Raw genomic sequence first — 22,191 nt, forward strand, 5'->3', positions numbered from 1 at the left:
GATATGGAACAAGATGGTCCCACACCTGTGTGTGACCATTAAAAATTGGGAGGGATATCTTGGCTGCAAAGCTCCATCCTTCAGGAGCAAGGGGCCCCAGCCCCTCCCCAGTCCAGGGTTCCAGTGCCAGGGAGAGAAGTCCCCCTAACTTCTGGCTGTGAAAAACAGCAGAGATTGTGACTGAGTGGCACAGAGGGCATTTGGAGTTCCAGGCGCTCCTTTTAAAGGACCGGCACAATGACTTACCCACCAACACAATCACTGGCTCTGAGCTTAGCACTGGGGCAGAAGCTGGAGCGGCAGCAGGGACATACCGTGGGGAACTGAGTTGTCTGGCTTCAGGATGGGGGCTGGAAGGGCAGCTTTCTCCTTGCGGAGGAGCTGATGGAAGCCATTGTTTCTTTTGTTGAGCCCTCCCCCTTCACTGTGAGCAGACGCAGGCAGCTGCCATATCTGAATCTCCATCAAACTGGCTAACTCTGTTCATTTGCCCCACCTTGGTGATTCTGAAACCACGTCCCATCCAACTTTTGGGAACTCCCAAGCCACTTCCAGTGGCTTTTTTGTACAAACCGCTTGCCTTGGCTCATGCTGCAGCCTTTCCTAGCGTCTCTCAAAGGTTTGCAGAACCCACACAAGCAGCATCTGGCTTTGGTGTGTCCCATACCTCTGGCTGAGCAGCCCTAAGACTGGCACTAGCGACAGCTGGCCTTGATTCTAGGTTTAGCCTCTCAAGGCACTTCAAAGCATGGCATGGATGGTGGCCATCTGTGTATTTCTTTTTGGCTCCTACTGGGTGGCCCCAGTGGAGCAATGACTGTAGCTGAACTTGACCTACAGTAGATCCACTCCAAGGTGGTCCTGGGGCTGGGGCCCCCAGTGACAGCTTCGAAACAAGTTGGAGCATTACCCAGCTACCTCCAAGTTCGACACAGCCAAGGCACAAATTGGGCAGGCACTAGAGTCCTGCTGAAGCAAATGCTACTCTGTAGAGTCAGCCTCTGTGCCACAACTCCTCCACTGAAATGCCAGAGGGGAGGGGGTTGGGGGTGGGTGAAAAGGGGAAGGCATTAAGAAGTACAAATTTGTTGTTACACAGTAGTCACGGGGATGTAGGATATAGCATGAGAAATATAGTCAATAACATTGTAATAACTATGTATGGTGCAGATGGGTACTGGATCTATGAGGGTGATGGATGAGAGGGGAGATGGGGGCAGAGTGAAAAAGGTGGAGGGATTAAGAAATACAAATTGGTAGTTACAAAATAGTCATGGGGATGTAAAGTATAGGGAATATAATCAATAATATGGTAATAACTATGTATAGTGCCAGGTGGGTACTAGTCAGCGGGATCACTTCCTAAATTATGTAAATGTCTAACTACTTCCCACTATGCTGTACACCTGAAACTACTATAATATTGGATGTCAATTCTAATTGAAAAATTAAAAAAGGGGGGAAAATATAAAGAAGTATAAGAGGTTTAGAGTTCCAAATATAAAACAAGTAAGTCTTGGGGATGTAATATACAGCATAGGAAATATAGTCCATAATATTGTGATAGCATGGTACAGTGTCAGATGGTTGCTGGACTTATCATGGTGATCACTTCCATAGCACAGGGAATATAATCAATAATGTGGTAAAAACTCTACATAGTGCCAGGTGGGAAATGTTGAAAAACTATGATGTGCACCTGGAACTAATATAATATTGTATGTTAGTTATATTTTAATAAAAATCTTAAAAACCTAACTTTTAGATAACAAAGGAGAGTGGAGTGTATTGAAGAACAAAGTCTTAGTTTTTTCTTATTTTATACTTGGAAGCCTAACACAAGTGTGGGTTTTCTCCTTCCTCCCTTGAGCATATATACTAGCTCCAGTAAGAGGGGACAGCAAGGGGTGCTCACAAAAGGGCTGATCGGTGCTGGAAAAGGTCTGATTAGCTCGTCATCATCTTCTTTGCTAGAAGCAAACCACAGAGACCTCTACTCCTTTTCCTCTTTGCCAACTCTGGGAACCAACCTCAGCATTATCCAGCCAGGATCCAGAATCGGTTATACTTTTAGGAGTAGAAAGTATTTAATAATGAGGCTTTGCATTTTTATAGCATTTTTATTTATGACAAACTTAGGAAGATTTTCACAATAATTTTCCTCCCAACATCCTTCTCAGTTATGATGAAACTGCCATAGCAAAATTATTACCTCTTCTTGATGGAACAAAACATACAGAGAAAGTTGAATAACTACTAGGAAGGCAATAGGGAGACTATGAAAAGTCAATACTAAAATTCAAATTTCTCCCCATTTGCTACATTACCTAAGTGGATGTCTCATGGTACCAGCATGTAATGAAGAGCCGCTTGAGGTTCCAAGTTTCCTCATGTCTGATTAGATGTGCGTGTGTGTGTGTGTGTGTGTGTGTGTGTGTGTGAGTGAGAGAGACAAACTTGATGGTGAGAAGAGGAAGAGGAAGATGTTTGGCTCAAAGTTAATTTCTCACCTGCAGGTAAGTGACTTGCCAAGGTGACACAATCTGAGTAGGCAGAGCAGAGTCTTCTGACTGGGAACACAGTGCTTTGGCTCCTGCTGCTGTTCCAGCTACATCATTAGAGTGTTTCTGGGTATATTTTTTGTTCCTCGACCCCAGGTCCCCACAGGATCACAATTAACCTAGTTCCCTAGTCCAAGCTCCCTCACAGAGGTCTGAATTATTCATTCATTTTTAACATTTGGTGTATGTGATTTTTTTCCAAATGGCTTTGATGTTAGCACCCCAACCCTTCATGTTCTCTGCAAAAGAAAGACAAACACTTCGCTAGTAAAAAAAATTTTGGTTTACATCATATTTTATTATAGTCCATAAATATACTTTTATATAATGGAATCATTATAGAATTTGTATCTTAAGGCACTAAGTTTCCAACATTAAGGAACTTACTATACTTTGCTCTCTCATTGCAATCATTAAAACAGGAGGAGTGAAACTACCAACGTAATATTCAATTTGAAGCTTGAATTTAGTAGAATAAATTAAGTACATTCAGAAAGCTCAAGTACGGAATCAACAGGCTAGAGGCTGAACGAACAATCTTGACATGGTTTGATCATCACTTGGTTTATTCTCACTACTCACTTACTTTTTTTATTTACAAATCTGAATGGAACGCAAATTCTACCTTTAGAAAGTACAACAGAGGTGTTAAACGGAAGAGACACTTCTATTCATTCAGCACATTTATCTTGCTTTAAAACATGAATCTCTCATGTCTTGAGCCTTTTACTGAGCAGTGAATGTTTATCCGTGCACAATCCATTTCTCTTTTGGCTGGGATTTTCTTTCTGGTCCGGAGCACCCTCACTGAGCACTTCCTTAGGCATCTGCAAGACAGGCGCACAAATCCCAGTGGGTGCTAGAGCTGTAACCTTCCCAGCCTCCCCGGGGCTGATCCACTGGCTGATGGACAAACAACACACAACACAATACTTCCTGTTTCTCCCCACCCCTGATTAGTGTCTTCCATAGATATTTGACATGTGATGTCAACATAAAATCTGGGACTCCCAGCCAACATTTCAGAAATGTGTGTTCACTTTGCTAACTCCAAAGGAGGACGTCCCGTGGTGAACTCTTTTACTTGGAAGCTCCTTTTCTATGCTTGCTCAGTTCTTAGACCTGTAATTGTGCCCTAGACAGATAAGCTACTCTAGACAGCAGATAATCATTGATGTCTGAAATTGGTTTGTGCTGTACCAAGAGACAGAAGCAGTCCTGTTAGCAAATCATTTGCTCTCACTCAGCCTCATGTTTTTCAATCAGGAAATGGACTTGCTGACTGCACTGGATGTGCAGGGAGCCTCAAGGCACTGAGTGTTCCTTTATGGGTCAAAGTCATAAACAAATTATGCAACAAAGCTTCTTAAGTTTTTGGCTTTACTGTTTCCCGACCTGGGGAGCTCTTTCTCACACCCCAGGCAGCTCAGGGAGAGAATGGAAAGGCCCTCTGCTGGAAGCACATCAAATGTAGAAACTAGGCCACTCGGTGCCAGATAGTTCTCAGGCCCCAGCAGCCATTCGAAGTTTCTACTTTAGTTTACTACAGGACCAAACTCTGGAGCCAGGCTGCCAATGCTCCTGCTGATTTTAAAGAGCGGTGTGTGGGCATCTGAGGCAGTGTCAGCTGGTCTTCAGAGCAAACAAGAAGGCGTTTAGGACGTGTATTATCATCTCTCTCTGTATTTTAAAGGCCCTCTTTATGGGCCCTCAGGGTTTTTGGTTGTTATTATGGGCATGATCCTATCAGAATGGTTCTTTGGCTTCATTCCTTTCAAGTGGTCTGACACATGCCTTGAAATTTAAGTGTGCACTCAAAATTGCAACAATAAGCCAACCCCAGCAAAGGGGGTTTTATTCTAAAGGTCACTGTGTAATTTTAAAAATTTTACATTCCTTTTACGTAAATTTCTAAAGTTTGAAATGTTTCTCCTTTAAAGTAGCAGACTCTTACCTTTGTTCTGCATGGTGTATTCTCGGAGATCACATTCTCAGTTTTGTCTCCAGTGGCTTCTTCTAAAACTACATCAAGGAAGACACAATGGAGAAGACAGAACATAAAAATCTCAAAAAAACCCCTTTGGTATCCATAAAAAAATCCTTACGAATAAGAGGTAAATGTGTTAAAAAATGTGTCACTATGAAAATTGCTGCTTTTAAGCTTTTATTATACTATGTTTCCCTGAAAATAATACCTAGCCAGACAATCAGCTCTAATGCGTCTTTTGGAACAAAAATAAATATAAGAACCAGTCTTATTTTACTATAAGACAGGGTAATATAATATAATATAATATAAAATAATATAAAATAAAATATATAATATAATATAATATAATATAATATAATATAATATAATATAATACCAGGTCTTATATTAATTTTTGCTCCAAAAGACACATTAGAACTGACTGTCCGGCTAGATCTTATTTTCGGGGAAACACGGTAGCGTTTCATTATTATCATTTACAAGTGGCACTGAGCCTGTGTCAGGTGTGCCTAGGTCACTTCATTTAAAGGAAATTCTTTGACCCATCATTGACAATGCTTAAGAACTGAGTTGACTTTTAAGTACTCATGACAGACTTGCCCCAACCTCTACTCTTTCTTCTGCCTGGCCCTTCAAGGGACCAGAGGACACGCAGTCGTGTGAGGAATACTTGCCAGGTTTGGGTGTCAGCATACTCTTAGTCTAAAGGCAGTGACTTATTACAAACAACTTTGGCTGACTCTTGAGTTCCCAAACATTAATGATCTATTTTGCATGCTACATTGATTCCTGGCTTTTCAGCCTGTCCTAAACCTAAAAGACTGATAAGGGATCAGAGAAGTTGACTCTTAAAAGTATAACTGAAACAACAACAAAAACTCTAACATTTGACAGTACTTAATGTTTTTCAACATGGTTTTACATTGCTAGTTTACTTTCTAATATCAATGTATGCCCATGATAGAAAAATGAATTAATCTAATTATATAATTAGATAAACAAGATAAATTCCTATGACAGCCTATAATACTGAATGACAAACAAAAGTCCTCAAAAATTAAATTGTAATAAGTGAAATACATAAAATCAAATGATTCAGCACATAGCAAATAATTATTAATCTGTAGGCTTTAATTTTTATTAATAATATTTCACATACTTTCATGGTACAATGTTGAAATAATATACACTGCAGCATTTGAGGTTCATGGTACAATGCAGACATGCAGTTTTTTAAAAACTGAAAATAAATGATAAAAGTAAAGCTGTGCCATTTCAGTAAAAGCTTAGGTTTGGAGCTGTGTGAGTACAAACAGAAAATTTCGATTTAACTAACAGTCCATGATGTAGTTAATATTTTTCAGCTCTCCTTTTCTAATTCTTACTACAAAATTAACACTCAGTTCTGCCCTCCTTCACTTTTGTCATGAATAACAAGACACACAGCCATGTATGACCAGGTTGGGGTCGGGGGGCATGGGTGTCGGGGACAAGGAGGCATCTAAAAAAGATGAGCTGTGGACAGACCTGTTAGAATCCCATCAAGTTGGTCCACCATAAACTTGGCATCTTCTTCAGTGAAGCACATAGGTGGTTTTATTTTAAGCACATTTCTGTGAGGTCCATCAGCACTGAGAAGCACTCGCTTTTCTTTCATCCTAATTAGAATGCAGGAAATACATGTGAGTGCATACAAATGATAACCAAGATTCTTTAAGAATGATGTGAACACAGCGCAGTTTATTATTCTGCATACAAGAAGCCCACATTTATAAATTGCATGTGTCTTAAAGTTTCCTTATTTGGAGAGATGGAAGGATGTAAAAGAAGTTTTCAAGAGGGTGGGCACCCCAGAACCCGGACACCAAAAGGGGTGGGAGTGCATTTACTTGTAAATAATGTGCTGAGCCTCAGCTGTGGCAGGAGTCCTTTTCTGATGGTCCTTTACTAAATCAATTCCGATGAAAAGGCCAGTACCCCTGAGGAAGGTAAAGAAAGAAAACTTGACAAACACTGCATTGTCACAAAAATTACCAGTGTCTAAACTTCAGTTTAATTTGAGGCTGAATGTGACTCCTTTTAAGGGTAATTGAAATTGATTCTACCTAATCCAAGATACCAACCCAGTGTCCACAACTCTTTCCAGGTTTTGAAACAAGGTTGCTTTTGTCATCCAGTTTCCAGCCGCTCACCCCCACACTTACTTTAAAAGAAAAAGGCTTAAAAACAACCTCTTCAGACTATTTCCTTTCTCAGGACATTAATGATGATAAATGTTTCGTGTTTATATGTATATACACCTATGAAAAATATTGAGTTTTCCAGGATATCATTTTAAATAATTTTTAATAGATAATTTAAAGTTATTTTAAGTCCCTTCTTTTCATCTTTTTGGTGCTGAAAATTAACCCAGCTTTATCTTTTTTAAAAAGTATAAAAGTTAGGAAAGCTATATACCCAAAAGTTAACAGTAGTTATGATATCTGGGTTCTAGATTAAGAATAAGTTTTTTTAATTTTTTATTTTTTTATTTTAAGTGTTTTCTAGATTTAGTTTTATGTAATTTATTTTAAATGTATCAGGTAAAATATAAGTTATTTTCATTTGGAAAAATGAGTAACTACATAACAATGTCATGATAAACATACCTGATATCTCCTATCAAAGTGTGCTTAGCCTTCTGTTTATTCAGTAACTCAATAAGATAACTCCCTACTCTTGTGGCATTTCCTTGAAGGTCTTCATTTTCAATGACATCCAGGACGGCCAAACCAACAGCAGAAGATACTGGATTTCCTCCATACTTCAGGAAAAAGATACATGAGAAAAACATGATAGTTGAATTAGTGGTATTGCTTCATTTATAAGAAATGTGGCTCATACATAAGCAAGTAAAGATATAATTTCAATAAAATTTTCTCTTGTGACATTAGTTTTGTAGACTTAGAATATAGCATGATTCTGTTCATTCAGAATTAAAGGAAAATTCATTCCAAATTATATTCTCCATGCTTCATAACCAGCATGCAGGAGTAGCAGGAAATTTATCAGTTCAAAAAAATAGAAAATGAAAATCTAAAAAACAACAAAAAAAAAGTTTAAAAAAAATAGAAAATGTATTGGGAATTAAGGATTTCAAAGTGTGCCTCAGTCAGTGGGATATGTATTTCCGCCCTTGTATAGTTGTGTGGAAACAGCTAAGCAATGACATTTTTTCCAAATAATTTATGTCCTTAGATAACAAATCCTGTTATACATATTGTACAAACTATAATAATTTTTCCAAGCTTAAAGCTTATGACTTTTGGGGGTAAAACCAAGGAAATACTATTTCTCAAAGATAAAAATTTAGTACCTCCTACGATAGCCATATAACTTTTATAGTACTGAATCATCTAAACAAAGATGCTTTGGAAATTTAAATAAACTTGTAAATAATGTGCTGAGCCTCAGCTGTGGCAGGAGTCCTTTTCTGATGGTCCTTTACTAAGTCAATTCTGATAAAAAGGCCAGTACCCCTGAGGAAGGTAAAGAAAGAAAACTTGACACACACTCTATCAAACATTGCATTGTCACAAAAAATTAACAGTCTCTAAACTTCAGTTTAATTTGAAGCTGAATGTGACTCCTTTTAAGGAGTAAACGAAATATTATCATCTGTTTATGAAATATCATAACCTCTAGAGTTGAAGAGAACAGCCATCTATCAGTGGAATAATTATCAAGAACATTTGAGGAAAGGGAAAGATACAGACAGAAGGGAAAATTCAAGAATTGTTCCAGTTAGATGAAACATGGTTAGATCCAAGTTTGGCTAGGGTCCTGGGGTGGTTAGCGGCAATACTGAGCTTTAATCTTCAGTAGATAGGCAAGAAGTGTAAGAACTGCATTATTGCCCCTCTTAGCAGTAAAGTCATAGACCAAAACATACCGTATTGAAATACTCCATCCCAGAGCTGCTGAAGGCTTCTGCAATTTCTTTGGTTGTTATCACGCATGCCACTGGATGGCCATTGCCCATCGGTTTTCCCATTGTGACAATGTCTGGAACAAAGTCTTCACCATGCATTTGGAAGCTCCAGAAATGTTTCCCAACTCGTCCAAAGCCTACCTGAACTTCATCAGCTATAAACACACCCCCTGCTCCGCGAACGTATCTGAAAAGCAAAAACGACAGTCTTACGCCTTCAGGTCGCGGAGAGTCCCCACAGGCCACCCACAAAGATACAGATTATGGAGGACTTAAAAAGTTGTTAACCTGGAGCCTGTAATCTTTGTTAAAAATACATCAGTGCTCAAAACCCCCAGTGACATCTATGTGATGCCACTGACTGAAATACAACCACGTAATTTCCAGATTAGATTTATTCTACGTTGTTTGGGTTCGTGCTACTTAAAGCAAGCTCTACTGCAGTATTTTCAGTGGGAAGAGAAAGAAGTGAACAAGATGTAGTGTTTAGGAGGGCTAATCTTCAAATTTTTCCTACTTGGTCAGGCTTAGGCACCAGCCAATCAGAGAGGATGTCAGGCCGGGGCTGGAGCAGAGTCCTGGAGGCCCCCCTGCTGGACCATGTTTATGCCCTTCATTTGTGGGATCTTGGGAAGGTGGAGGAATTTCCAGAGTCCTGGGGTGGGAGGCACTCCGAAGTGACTGTTTACCAGCTAGTTAGGAAGTATGTCAATATTTTAACAACCGTATGGCCCTACGGAATGGTCACGGTGCCCTCTGTTTGACCTAGGGTGCCCACATCCAGTACATACTCTGCCACTTTCTGGAAGTAGCCTGCTGGAGGAATTATTTGTCCGCCACAACTCTGCATGGATTCAGCAATAAAGGCAGCAATCTATACAAGAGAAGATGGGGTCACAGTCCATTAGGTCCCCCTCATAGCACCTAAAAAGAGGACTTCTTACAGAGCAGGGTTTTAATAATGGCTGCGAACGGACCTGTGGCAAGGGCAAATAGGCCATTTGATTAAAAAGAAAAGATGTCTATGCTGGAAAAGCAACTGATCTGAGCATTAATTTCTGAAAGTCGAGGGTATCCATGAAACTTGCCATGAGAAATGGAGGAGAGGGCGCTTTCCATTTCTCCATAATTAATTTAAATGCAGTGTCTTCTTCAGGATCAACTGAATAAAACTGATGATCAGTCTTGATATGAATCTCTAAAAAAGTTACCCAGGTTCTAAATACATGACTGTGGTGCCTATTTCCTCAGCTTGGTGAAATAGGACTGCGTGAGCCTGGAATTTCCATTAACGAAATGGGATGGTGACCTGAGGCCACTGCTAGTTACTGTGTTATATTTCTAATCCTTGCCCTGAACCATGTCTAACTCAACAGAATCAGGCAATTCACAATAGGAACTACAGAGGAAATGTTCTAGAGGCTAAGAAAGGAGAAGTAGAAAATAGACAACGCTGAACTAAGAAGAGAAAGCATGAAAATGAGATATGAAGTCAAGAAACCATGGTTCTAGTCCAGACTATCTCGTAGGAAATAACTGCATTACCTTGGCTTAAGTCCTTCGCTTTAGAATATTTCATTTATCCGCTATAAAATGAAGTCATTGGACTCAACAGATTTCTTGTCTACATTTCCATCACTTCGTAAGCACATCTAATATTCTGAAGCATCCGTTTTATATTTGCTCATTGCTTTCAGCATTGTTAACATGACAGCATCAATTCAGGACCTACTGAATGCTCATGTGCTCAAAAATTTATCCAAACCCCTTTAGCAGTGAAAAGACCATAAGATCTGGGTAATGTAAATTTTTATTCCTGGAAGCAGTGTTCACTGTTCATGTAAAGAGGTAAAGGCTGCATGTGAGGAGGAAAAGAGTATGAACCTCCTACAATAGGCAGATATTAGGTCTGCCTGAACAGGTATCACATAGGAAGATGTGAAAATCGAATGGATTAGGAAGAAAGAGAAGAGAGTTAAGAAATGCAAATGACTCTCCAGTCATTAAGACAAAAATACTTGAATAGGAAAAAGCAAAGGCTTCATTTTTATCTCAGTTGAGATTTTTTTTATCGCCATGTCGATGCCATAAGCACGTTCAAGGCAAAGCCTGTAGCACATCTCATTCGAACTCCACATACGTAACCCTCCAATGAGCTGAGAATTTAATGCTAAGCTGAAGACAGTGGGGTGAAGTCTGAGAAAATGGAAAGTCTCTTTTCTACTCTGGAGGATTCTGGTTCTGTCTTAGAAGTCCAGGCCCAGATTGGAAGAAACGTTTTCTGCCATGACTTATCTAAGCTCCGCGGCTCTGGGAAAGTTGAACCAGTTGAAGGGAAGTGCCAAGGCTCCCTCGTGGGTCCTGGAGACGGCACTGGTTCTGAGGCTGCAGGGCCACTCTGTCCTGCCCACTCCCATCACCATGTATCAGCCTCTTGTGCAGCTGTTCATTAGAATTGTCTATCACCGGCATATCACCTTCCTTAATTCTCTCTCCTGCCCCCTTGGACCGAGTCTGCATCCCACTGGGAAGGTCAGAGTTAGGCCACCAGTTTTGGAACAGGCACAGTGATTACATTTCCAGGATAAATAAAAACAGATAACCTTAGAGGCATGATTATAATAATGCACTTTTTGAAATATGAACTAAGTGAAAATGTAACCAGAAAAGAACAGAAAGGGACTTGAAATCTAATTCTTTCCCATCTCTGCAATGCATCACAGTGATTTAAATCCATTTTATAAAAGACGTTAAAATGTTTCCAAAGCTATGAATACGAACCTTCCTTCCACTCTTATGAGCTTCTTCAATAATTTTCTTCACTTCATCTGCATAAGCGCTGGCTGGGTCGGCATGGTCTTCTCTATATTTTCCTCTGTAAGTATCTGGAGTTGGTGCCTGAAAACATCAAATGATATCGTTTCTCATCATTTGCCTTTTGGATAAGCGAGCCTTTAAATGTTGGCATTTCCCCACGAGAGCACATTAGAAAGGTGACCATGTAGATTTAAGTGATTTTGCATTATTTTGTTCTATTTCTGTGACATTTCTATTTCTGTGACATTTCTGATCCGTCCTAATTCTGTTAAATACTGAAATCTCTGAATCGCGAACAGCAGCTTGGATTTGCTCCTAGCCCGTTACAAGTCAAGACTGCATCCCTATTCAAATAAGGACCAAATTCAAATCAACAAGTGTGATCATATTGTTTGAAAATGTCAATGAATGGAAATTGGATTGACTATTCTAGATTGAAAAATAGATCAACTTACCAACTACATAGCAATTTGTAATCATTCAGAAAACTAGAGTGCCTTAGCATTGATTCCAGATCTTAAAATTTTGAAAGAAGATATTGATGATTCGCTTAAGAAAGTCTACTGATCCTTAACTAAAGTTTTAAACTTGATTGGTTTATTTACTATTTATTTTACTTAATAAATCTATATAATAATTTAGCATAGAGCAATTTAATTTTAAGACAGTCATACACACTTAATTCAACTCTGAATTTCAAGTTGACATCAGTGATAGCAAAAGTAATTAAAGATTAACGGGCAAGAAAAATAAAATGATAGTTTTGAGTTAAAGCTATCACTACCACAATACTAACTTGCCCATTGTGTTACTCATCAATGGATTTTTTTAAAAAACACATTTTATTGGGGAATATTGAGGAACAGTGGAGAACAGTGTGCTTCTCCAGGGCCCATCAGCTCCAAATCGTTGTCCTTCAGTCTAGTTGTGGAGGGTGCAGCTCAGCTCCAAGTCTAGTCGCCGTTTTCAATCTTTAGTTGCAGGGGGTGCAGCCCACCATCCCATGTGGGAATTGAACCAGCAACCTTGTTGTTGAGAGCTCACGCTTTAACCAACCGAGCCATCAGGCCGCCCCTCTGGCAGCTCAGCAGCAGCTTGTCGTCTTCAATCTAGTTGTGGAGGGCGCTGCTCACTGGCCCATGTGGGAATCTAACCGGCAAACCTGTTGTTCAGAGCTCGCGCTCTAACCAACGGAGCCATCCGGCCGCCCCTCACCAATGGATTTTAAGCTACATCCTGTCATTAACTAGCTCTTCGACTTCAGCAGGTCACATACTGCTCTAGATCTTGTTTCTTTTTCATGTTTTCATTTCAATAAAAGGATTGGACTGGATTATCACTAGGCATTCTTCCAGTACTAACATTCTGATTCTTGGATTCTAAAATACTTACCACATGCACAAATTCTTTCTTGACAGCTCTGCCCTTTCCAAATTTATATGGACTGATGTCAATTAAAGATGATAGGTGACCATGGTAAGCACTGAAAAGAAAAAGAACGGTAACCAAGATCGCTCAAAGAAGGATGTTTTTCTAATACTATGAAAAATAGTATATCATAAAAAAATAGCATTTTTTTTATGCTAATAGCAGGGAGAATCTCAACATTGGTTCCAGATTTAACTATATGGGATCTAATTTTTCATGGCAAGACTGGCCATTTAATTTTTCCAGTTTTCCTTATTCATGTAATAAAACACATGAAAAGCTAAGTATGTATCCTCATAGATGATGTCTTTTTAGCCAGTAAAGAACTTAACTTCTTTAAATTATATAATATCTGCTGAATTAGACTGTCTAAAGATAAAAAAAAAATTTACAGCTTCATGAAAAACTTCAAATGTATGTATGTATTCTTTAAATGTATTTGATAGTTAAATTCTAGTAAATTTAAAAAAATAACCTTGTAGCATAGAATGGGCTGTGTTTCTGTTTATGATGGTTTCCAAAGGATGTCTAGTCTCATATGTCAGGCAAATACAAGTTAGCAAGGAACACACGGTCTCTTCAAGACTGAGAGGTGATCAAGTGACTATGAAATTCTTTTCTCTTACTTAAAATACAGGTAGCTATGATATTCCCCTTTCTGTTTCTTGCCCAGAGATATAATTGGGAGACCTGAAAGAGAAATGTCAAAGGCCCATGAATAGATAAAGCAAAGAGGGAAGACTTCTGCTATCACAGATTAAGCCATTAGTCTACAGAGCTAGACTAATAAAATTAGTATGGCACTGGAATAAGAACAAAGAGACGACTGGGACAGAGGGGGAGCTTAGAGATATATCCATACATAAATGGTAACACAGTGGACTCCACATAGATTCAATATGAGGAGAAATTATAAAGGCAGTAGAAGAAAATAAAGAACATCTTTGGGATCTGGGGAGTTAGGAAAGACATATTAACAAGATTTAGAAAACACAAACCATAAGATGAAAATTTTATCTATTTGATTTGATCAAAATTAAAGGTTTCTGCTGAAGGATATCAATGACTTAGTTAAAAGGCTAAATGATAAATAGAGAAAAGACATTTGAATGTCTCAAACTAAAAGAGATTAATGCCCAATATGGTGGTTCTCAATTCTGCCTCTATATTAGGACCACTTGGGCAATTAAAAATACATATACTGTTTTCTAGAATCCACCTCTAGAGATTCTTTTAGTTGGTCTAGACTGGGGCCTAGGTATTGGTATTTTTTTTTTTTTAAATTCCCCGGTAATTCTAAAACAGAGTTAAGGTTGAAATCCTCTAATATAGACTATATAAGCAATCGCAAACCAACAAGAAAAGGGTGGAATCCCAATAGAAAAATGGGCAAAGAATATGAACAGGTAATTTTCAGAAGAGAAATAACAAATGCATAATAAGTGTATGAAGAGATACTCAAACTCATAATTAGAAAATTGCTAATTAAAACAACATCGGTATGTTATACCTATTAGACTGGTGGCAGAATTAGGGAAAAAAAACTAGAAAGCAGGATACTATTATGTTTTGGTGAAGAGATGGAAAACTAGGAAATTTTATGCACTGTATGGTCCTGCAACCATTCTGGAGATGGATCTGGCAGTAATTAGTCCAATAAGCAATGCTTATAGTACCCCTATGGCCTCGTAATCCTGTTTCTGGGTGTTTATCCCTAAGAAATTCTCAGAAAGGTCCACAAGGGCACATGTACAAGGATGCTCATTGCAGCGCTGTTTGTGGAGCTGGGGGTAGCCATCACTGGGGGGGAATGACAGGCAGTAGTTCCAGCTGCGCTGTCCCCCATGGCAGCCACTCCCACATGTAGCTCCTGAGCACCTGGAATGCAGCTGGTCAGAATTGAGATGTGCTGTAAGTATAAGACATACACTGAATTTTAAAGCCAATACAGAAAAAAGAGAGAAAGAGAGAAAATGTTTAATATCTTTATATTGATTACATGTTGAAATGGAATTTCAGATATAACGGCTACTAGAAAAAAATTAAGTTCCCTATGTGGCTCACAATATATTTCTATTGGAAAGCACTGAATTAGAAGAATAGATGTATACCCAGAAACATAGAACCTTGAAACAGTGCTAAGGGAATAAAGTCAGAAACAGAAAGAGCTCTATAGCAATATTTGTAAAATTAAAACAGATACATGTAAAATAATCTACATTTGACAAAAATAATAACTAAAAGATGTATATTAGACACATTAGAATAGTTGTCTGTATATAGGTAGGGGAGAAAGGGAATAAAAGAGACCCAGAAAACCAACTGTGGTAGCTCCCTCCCACCCCACCAAAGATGCCCGCGTCCTAACCTAAACCTTGGAACCAAAGAATATGTTGGAAAAGGGGACTTTGCAGATGTGATTGAATTAAGTATCTTGAGATGGAGAAATAATCCTGGAGGGTCCAATGTCATCACAAGTCTTTATAAGTGAAAAGAGGCAGGAAGATGGTGGTCAGAGACATGACAGATGACATGAGGATGGAAGCAGAGGCTGGAGTAATGTAATGGCTGCCTCTGAAGGTGAAGGAAGGGACCACAAGCCAAGAAATGCAGGTGGCCTCTAGAAGCAGGATAAAGCAAGGAACAGGTTCTCTAGAGCCTCCAGAGGGACCTAGCCCTGTTGACACCTTCATTTTAGCCCAGTGAGACCCACTTTGGACTTCTGACATACAGAACTGTAAGAGAAGAAATTTGTGTTGCTTAAGCCACTAAGTCTGAGGTAATTTTTTTACAGCAACAATAGAAAACAAATATACCAACCAACATATAAAGTGAGAAAAGTCTATAGAGAACAAGAAATAAGAGGCATGCTCAATTTAACCCTCTATGTCTAAGATTTGTGGGGTGGAGAGGTAGAAAAAAATTAAAAGAAATTGCCTTAGTAAAGATGGAAGTTGTTGGATTTCTTGTTTAAAATGTAATAAATTCATGTTTGAGAGGTAAGATTAAATAGCAACTGGTAACAGTCATAAACTAAAGAGAAAGTACTTTTACTTGGCTGCTTGTTTTCTTTAAAATTTACTCTAAATTTTTATCTTTTAAATTAATTATAGTGCATAATCACAATAGTGAAGTGAATGCTTGGATTTTTAAGATACTAATTGTATTTTTATCTTGAAAAAGACCGAGTTATACGTTGTAGTGTCTCAATAAATAGTCGACGTGAGAGAACTAAGCACTGATTCACGCCCATGAGGCCACGACCACAGCACCCAGTGGAGCCTGCCCTGTTTTCAGGTACCTAGAAGGAATTGAAACATCCTTCAACACCTAAACTGGTGTTGGTCCCCTAATACCCAGCAAAAATCACTGTGCCACATAGCCACCCTCCTCTCCACGTGCTTATGGTATCAGTACGGATAGGATCAACACGATTTTGTCTCTGAAGGAGCTTCTTGCTTAGAAATCTTTCGTCTAGGACTTACTGGTCAAGAGTGATCACGTCTTCGTGGCCCCTGAACTGCCGAGCCAGGCGTAAGGCTAAGTCATTGGCTTCTGATCTATAAGATGACAGAGAGAGGGAACAGTGTCACATAAGCTCTTTTTAAAATATTTCAAAAGTTTAGTTTAAAAGTTACAAGATTCTAACTGGAGTGGTCCCCCATTATCTGAGGGGAATATGTTCCAAGAGCCCAGTGAATGCCTAAAACCATGGATATTACCGAACTCTATATATATGTTTTTTCCTGTAAGTACATACCTATGATAGTTTAATTTATAAATTAGGCACAGTAAGAGATTAACAACAATCACTAATACTCAAATACAACAATTATAACAAAACACTGTCATGAAAGTTATGTGAATATGCTCTTTCTGTAAAATTATCTTATTGTACTGTACTCAACTTTTCACTCAAAGGAAGTACTTCCCGGCTTCTCTTTGGCATATCCAAATTGCCAGCACCAGTACTCTTGTGCTTTGGGGCCATTATTCAGTAAAATCGGGGTTACCTGAACACAAGCACTGCAATACCCTGGGTGATCAGACAGTCCATTGGATCACTGAGAGGGCTAATAGTGATTAATGGACAGGGAGTGTGTACAGCCTGCATACATTGGACAAAGGACTGATTCATGTCCTGGGCAGGACCAAGCCAGGTGACATGAGATTTCACCACGCTACTCAGAATGGAGAACAATTTAAAACTTATGAATTGTTGGCTTTTGGAATTTTCTGTTTAATATTTTTGGACCACGGTTGGCCATGGGTAACTGGAACCGCGCAAAGCAAAATCTCGAATAAGGGGGAAGCTATTGTGTTCAGAAATGTATTAAGAAATCAGTTGAACTCCTCTCCTTCCCCTTCAATTTTTCCCACCCAACAACCTCACTTCATCCTTTTAATACAAATTCCCCAGATGTCTTCAACAAAGAATGAGACAACTGGGGAAATGCAATACGAATAAAGGATATGCTGCCCATCTCTAACTTTCGCAGAGTTCAGTCACCTCAATAGGTGACTAACCTTGAGGACACTGAGAAGCCTGCCTTAAGCCTGATCTCCCTGGGCGGAATGGGAGTGTGAGGGCCCATTACTTGGCTAGTAAGCTCCGCTGTACTGGCTCAATCTCAGATGAGTTCCCGATCTATAAAATGGAGATTATAATTTTTCTATCTGGTTCAGAGAGTCTAACTAGACACAGGGGAAGAAAATAATCATTTGTGGAACGTTTTCTATTGTCAGACATCATGCTGAGTGTTTAGCTATTTACTCTCGTAACTACTCTGCCAGGCAAGTATTGCCATCTCCTTTTTATGGATGAGGAAATAGCCTCAAAGGTTAAGTAACCAGAATCAGTCCTCACATCTAGTAAGAGGCAGAGTCAGTTTTCAGACTGAAGCCTGTTTAACTTCAAGATTATTTTTTGTACTGTCCCAGGCTCTATCGCCTCAGTCTTTGGGGATAGTGTTCTTTGGGTCTAACCCCTCTTTGACAGTATAGGATTCTTTAGCAGTGAAAGTCAAATATTATGATATCTAATTTATTGAAAGCAAGAACACTTTAGAACAAAATATTTAAATTCTTTACAAAGAAAAAAGAATGATCTTCTGGCTAAAAATTTGCTTTTAAACTATCTTATTGTAAAGAGAAAAGTGAATCACAGAATCATATAGTCAAATATTTACAGAATTTCTAATAGCTAATTTTAACATATATGTACATATCATTTTTAAAATATGAGTTTATGCTGTATATACAGGTTTCCTCCCAACATAACATTGCCTTGTAAGCTGTTCACATGTCATTAGATGTGTATTTTCAAAATATACTTTTTAATGTCTGCACAATATTCCCTAGAATGGATATATAGTCATTTGAATTTACAGAATTTAAAAGTTGGAACATATCTAGTCACTTGAATTTATTCCTTCCCTCTTTGTGTCGCGGAAATATGTTCAATTGCCTAAGAAAACAAACCAATCAAAAAATCTTACAAAAGTTGTAGCTTGTTTAGTAGAGTTCTTTCTTTGTTAAAATACCGCAATCATGCTTTGAAAGAACTACACAGGCTCGTGGATTCTTTAGCTACTTACTCTACTTCCCAAAGAGGGGAGTGGCATTTGACTATTTAGGTTTTCCCACATGAACACCAGACTTGAGTATTTTTGCTTTGGTCCTGACCTAAGTATCTAACCTTTAGGGACGCTTCAGGGGATGCCTTCCCCATCTTTCACCAAGGAAGCCATGGTACTAAAAAGTTGAGTGGCATACACGTGTTAATCATCACACTGTTGTTACAGGCTGTGCTCAGAAGCTTTGGAACACATGTCTGGCGTTCCATCGACAACCGGCTCATGGAGGAAAGCAGAAGAACCAGATTGGTCAGGTGCCCAGCATAGGACCACTTAGTAAATGGCAAGAATGTCAGGAAACCTTTTGAGACATCTGTGCTCCACCACGAGGCAGAAAGAAAAGGTATGTGCGAGAGAGTAATCAAAGAGATTGCTGGGAATGGGATGAGGTGGGAAGCCTGGAAACATACCCTGAATTTGTAAAATAGCAAACAGAGAGTTTCTCCGGCAGGGTTGCAGAAAGGCGCTTGGCATACTCGACGATGTTGTCGTGGAGGAATCGAGAATTTGTATTTAGCACTTCCATCTGTTTCTGGGCAGCTTTGACCACTTCTGGGTGACAGTGTCCCACTAAAATTTAGGAGACAAAAACCAAAGAAATAAGTTACAATACTAAATGCCTGGCAAGTGAGGAGGATTCTGAAGCAAGAAAACAAAAGTTGAGCTTCTTTCTGTTCCACAGTTTGCTACAACTTTTCTCTGCTAGAACTCTGGCCGGGTTCAGCAAAGGAACTGCAGCCCCTGCAATTCCTGAGACGTGTATTAATGGTGTCAAGTCTGCCTTACTCCATACAGGTATCAAGGCACAATAAGTCAGGACAGTTACCATGGGCGACGTTGTTGATGCAGTCCAGGTACTGTGCCCCATTCTCGTCAAACATGTACTGCCGCTGGGCTCGCACTATTTTGATGGGATCCGCAGCAAAGAAAACTTTGCATGAAGGCCTAGAAATAATGAAAGGAAACACTCCGGTCTGCCAGTGTTTTTCCTTCTCAATGAAAGTCATGATAAGTGGAAATTTACAATTATATAAAGGAAAGGGGAAACACAATCTAGGTGACATAACTTTTTATTTCATATCGGCCTGGAACCTCTTACCTTAATCTTCCATTTGTGACACTGCTCACATTTCTGGTGCTTGTTATATTAAATTTGCCATGATTTGACAACCCTATTTAGAAGCACATGGATCAACTCTTACAGTTCTAATTACCCAAAACAATAACTATTTTTCCTTTGGGAAATAGTGTTCTATTAGGGGAAAAAAAAAAAACTTTTTTTTTTTTGAGGCTTACTATGTGTCAGGAACTGACAAATTCACAAATATTATCTCATTCAATACTCCCAACAATTATATAAAATAGGGGTTATTGTCGTTCTCAGTTTTATAGGTGAGGAAACTGGGGCACGGAAAAATTAAGGGACTTGTTTAAGGTTACACAGCCAGTAGGTGAGAAAACCAGAATCTTATGCCAGAGTCCAAGGTAGTGCTTGCTTAATTTCTCTCTCTCTCTCCTTCCAATCTCATTTATAAAGAAATAAGTAGCACTAAAGGCTAAATACAAATAACTTAGTGATAAATACTATGAAAGAGATTTTATGGGAGATCATTTCTATGTCTTTGAGTGGTACTTGTCCTGTATCAAATGGATTTTTTATTCTTAAATAATAAAATCCAACTATTCTTCTAAACCCTTAATCCATTATTTTGAGCATAATAGTCATCCACGTTTTTGATTATTTGGATGAATGTCTAGTGTACAAATTTTAGCAACATAGAAACATCACAACATAGAAACATCTGATATTGGCTACATAGACATTTAAGAACTAAAACAATATATTATTCTTATTTTGGTGATTTTGCATGCACAAAAACTGCCACATTCATAAGAGGTAATTTAGAAAGTAATTAGATATTTCTATATGAAGGCCATACGCAACTGTTTAGAAAGCATTTTGATTATTGTGAATAGGTCACCTTAAATTTTAAAATTGCCTAAGATTAAGCATCATCAGCTAAAATAAAACTAATATTTAATAAGAATTTCTTATTGGTTCAAATTCAGCTGTTACTTTATACCTACGAATTAGACCCCAAAGAAAACCTTTGTTATGAAAACTGCAGACTTCACTTTGCCTTGTTAATATACTTTCCAACTTGCCCCTCAGACCTCGGGTGAAATTTTTCCAGTCAGTCCATGGCTACATTACTCCTTTTACAGAATTTTATCTGCTCACGTCAGAAATCATTAGTTTTCATTGGGATCTAACTATATAGAATTGAAAACTAACAGAAGAAAGTGGTGATTGGAAAAAGGAAAAGGGGTGGTCGGGTAATGAGGAGGAATCTGACCGTTTTGATTGTACTGCGGGGTTGAGAGAGCTTCACCTAGATTCCTAAACCCTTTAGCCATTTCCCAGGTTGGCATCAGGAACCTCAGTACGAGAACTGCCCAGCACTTCCCCGAAGAGGACCCTGGTTCTTTTCTTTTTTGTGCCCCCGGTTCTCTGGCCCGCCCGCTGCAGCGCTTGTTAATTATATGTAAACATTGCAGACCCTGGATTTTACAGGGGTTAAGAGTCGCGGATGGCCGCAATCATCATTCATTTTTACTCTACCTTAAAAAATAAAAAACACAAAAAATCCCCAACCAGATCTCACTTATTAATTTCATTTGCTCGCTCCTGTTAAGCAGAATGTTATACCTACTTTCATAGAAGAGGAAATTAATTTGACAGAGGTCACCCTGGTAACACGACACCCTACTAGGACCAGAGCTCAGGTCCGACAACACTCCATCTCTTAACGTTCCCCAGTATATTACCAAGTTGTTTATAGCATGGGCAAAACAAACGTAGACTAGAGAACACTGCATTTTTAAATTGAAATGATGGCAAAGCATGGAAGACTAAGGTGGTTAAATAGCACCTTAAAGAAAGTGGTTTCAAAGTTTTTCTACTGGCTGGGTTAACCCTTTACCCTCTAACCAAGCATGCAATAAGAAAAAGCTCACTTTAAACAAAAGTTGTCAGAATCAGCTTGTTTTCACAGTCATCATCAAAAATATTTTATAGTTTTGAAAAGCTTCCGACTTGGTGGGAGTGGCGGAGACATACCCTTCCTCCTCCCAGCGCCCATCCCAGGAATGGTGTTCTCCTCGGGCCATTAACCCTCACGTGTCTACCCCTCCAGCGGGCCCACAGCCCCACTCCTACCCGGGTTGCAGAGCGGGGACCCCGCCCGAGTGGGCTGCAGGGCGCCCCTGCAGGTGGCGGCGCGCGTGCAGGTGCGGTGGGCGGCTGCCGCCGGCGGAGCTGCTGCGAGGCGCTGGTGGCTCGCCGGCTCCCAGCCAAGCTTCAGCTTTCTGCCCCCTGCTCTGGTTATTTCCCCTTCTCTGCGTCTGTCCTCGGGGCTGGGGAGCCCTTACCCGATGTGCTTCCTCCTCAGCGCCAGAGTGTCCTGCTTGCAGTAGAGCTCGCACATGGTGGCGGAGTGGCGGGGCGCTCCCAGATGTCTCCCCTGTCCTGTCTGCGCGCCTCCTCGGGAGCCCACGGACCAGTAGCGGGCCTTTCCTCCCGTTATCCTGCGTTGGGTCCCTTTGCCCTGGGCTTCGGAGGGCACTGGTGGCACCAACTAGCAAGGGTCATCTCCCTTTTAAGTCTTGCCCTGCCTTTGCCCTCCCCCAAGCCCCACCCTCCTCGGCCTGGTGCCTGCTTGGCAAGTCTCTGGACTAGCCACTCATTCGCCACCCACCCCCCCGCCCCCCGCCCCTGCCCCCTGCCCC

General features: G+C 39.7%; 1 protein-coding gene across 1 annotated transcript; it reads right to left on the reverse strand.

The window, feature by feature from the left end:
• Positions 1–2,838: 2,838 nt before the first annotated feature.
• On the reverse strand, positions 2,839–22,054 carry ETNPPL (ethanolamine-phosphate phospho-lyase). The gene is made up of 13 exons (XM_033106320.1): positions 21,835–22,054; positions 19,229–19,347; positions 18,813–18,972; positions 16,252–16,326; positions 12,731–12,821; positions 11,303–11,419; positions 9,313–9,395; positions 8,483–8,708; positions 7,200–7,354; positions 6,441–6,530; positions 6,079–6,209; positions 4,516–4,583; positions 2,839–3,388 (listed from the first exon to the last, which is right to left on the reverse strand). The coding sequence occupies exons 1-13, from the start codon at positions 21,888–21,890 to the stop codon at positions 3,272–3,274; spliced, it is 1,488 nt and encodes a 495-aa protein (XP_032962211.1). The 5' UTR covers positions 21,891–22,054; the 3' UTR covers positions 2,839–3,271.
• Between the last annotated feature and the right edge of the window lie 137 nt (positions 22,055–22,191).

This window comes from Rhinolophus ferrumequinum, chromosome 5 (assembly GCF_004115265.2).
Source record: "Rhinolophus ferrumequinum isolate MPI-CBG mRhiFer1 chromosome 5, mRhiFer1_v1.p, whole genome shotgun sequence".
NCBI classification, from domain to species: Eukaryota; Metazoa; Chordata; class Mammalia; order Chiroptera; family Rhinolophidae; genus Rhinolophus; species Rhinolophus ferrumequinum.

Excerpts from the sequence above, each read along its gene's own strand:
- ETNPPL (XM_033106320.1), bottom strand. The coding sequence starts at position 21,890 with ATGTGCGAGCTCTACTGCAAGCAGGACACTCTGGCGCTGAGGAGGAAG. Across the intron at positions 8,709-9,312 it reads TACTTCCAGAAAGTGGCAGA|ATACGTTCGCGGAGCAGGGG; the intron begins GTATGTACTGGA and ends TTTGCTTTTCAG. Across the intron at positions 6,531-7,199 it reads ACTTTGATAGGAGATATCAG|GGGTACTGGCCTTTTCATCG; the intron begins GTATGTTTATCA and ends TACCTTCCTCAG.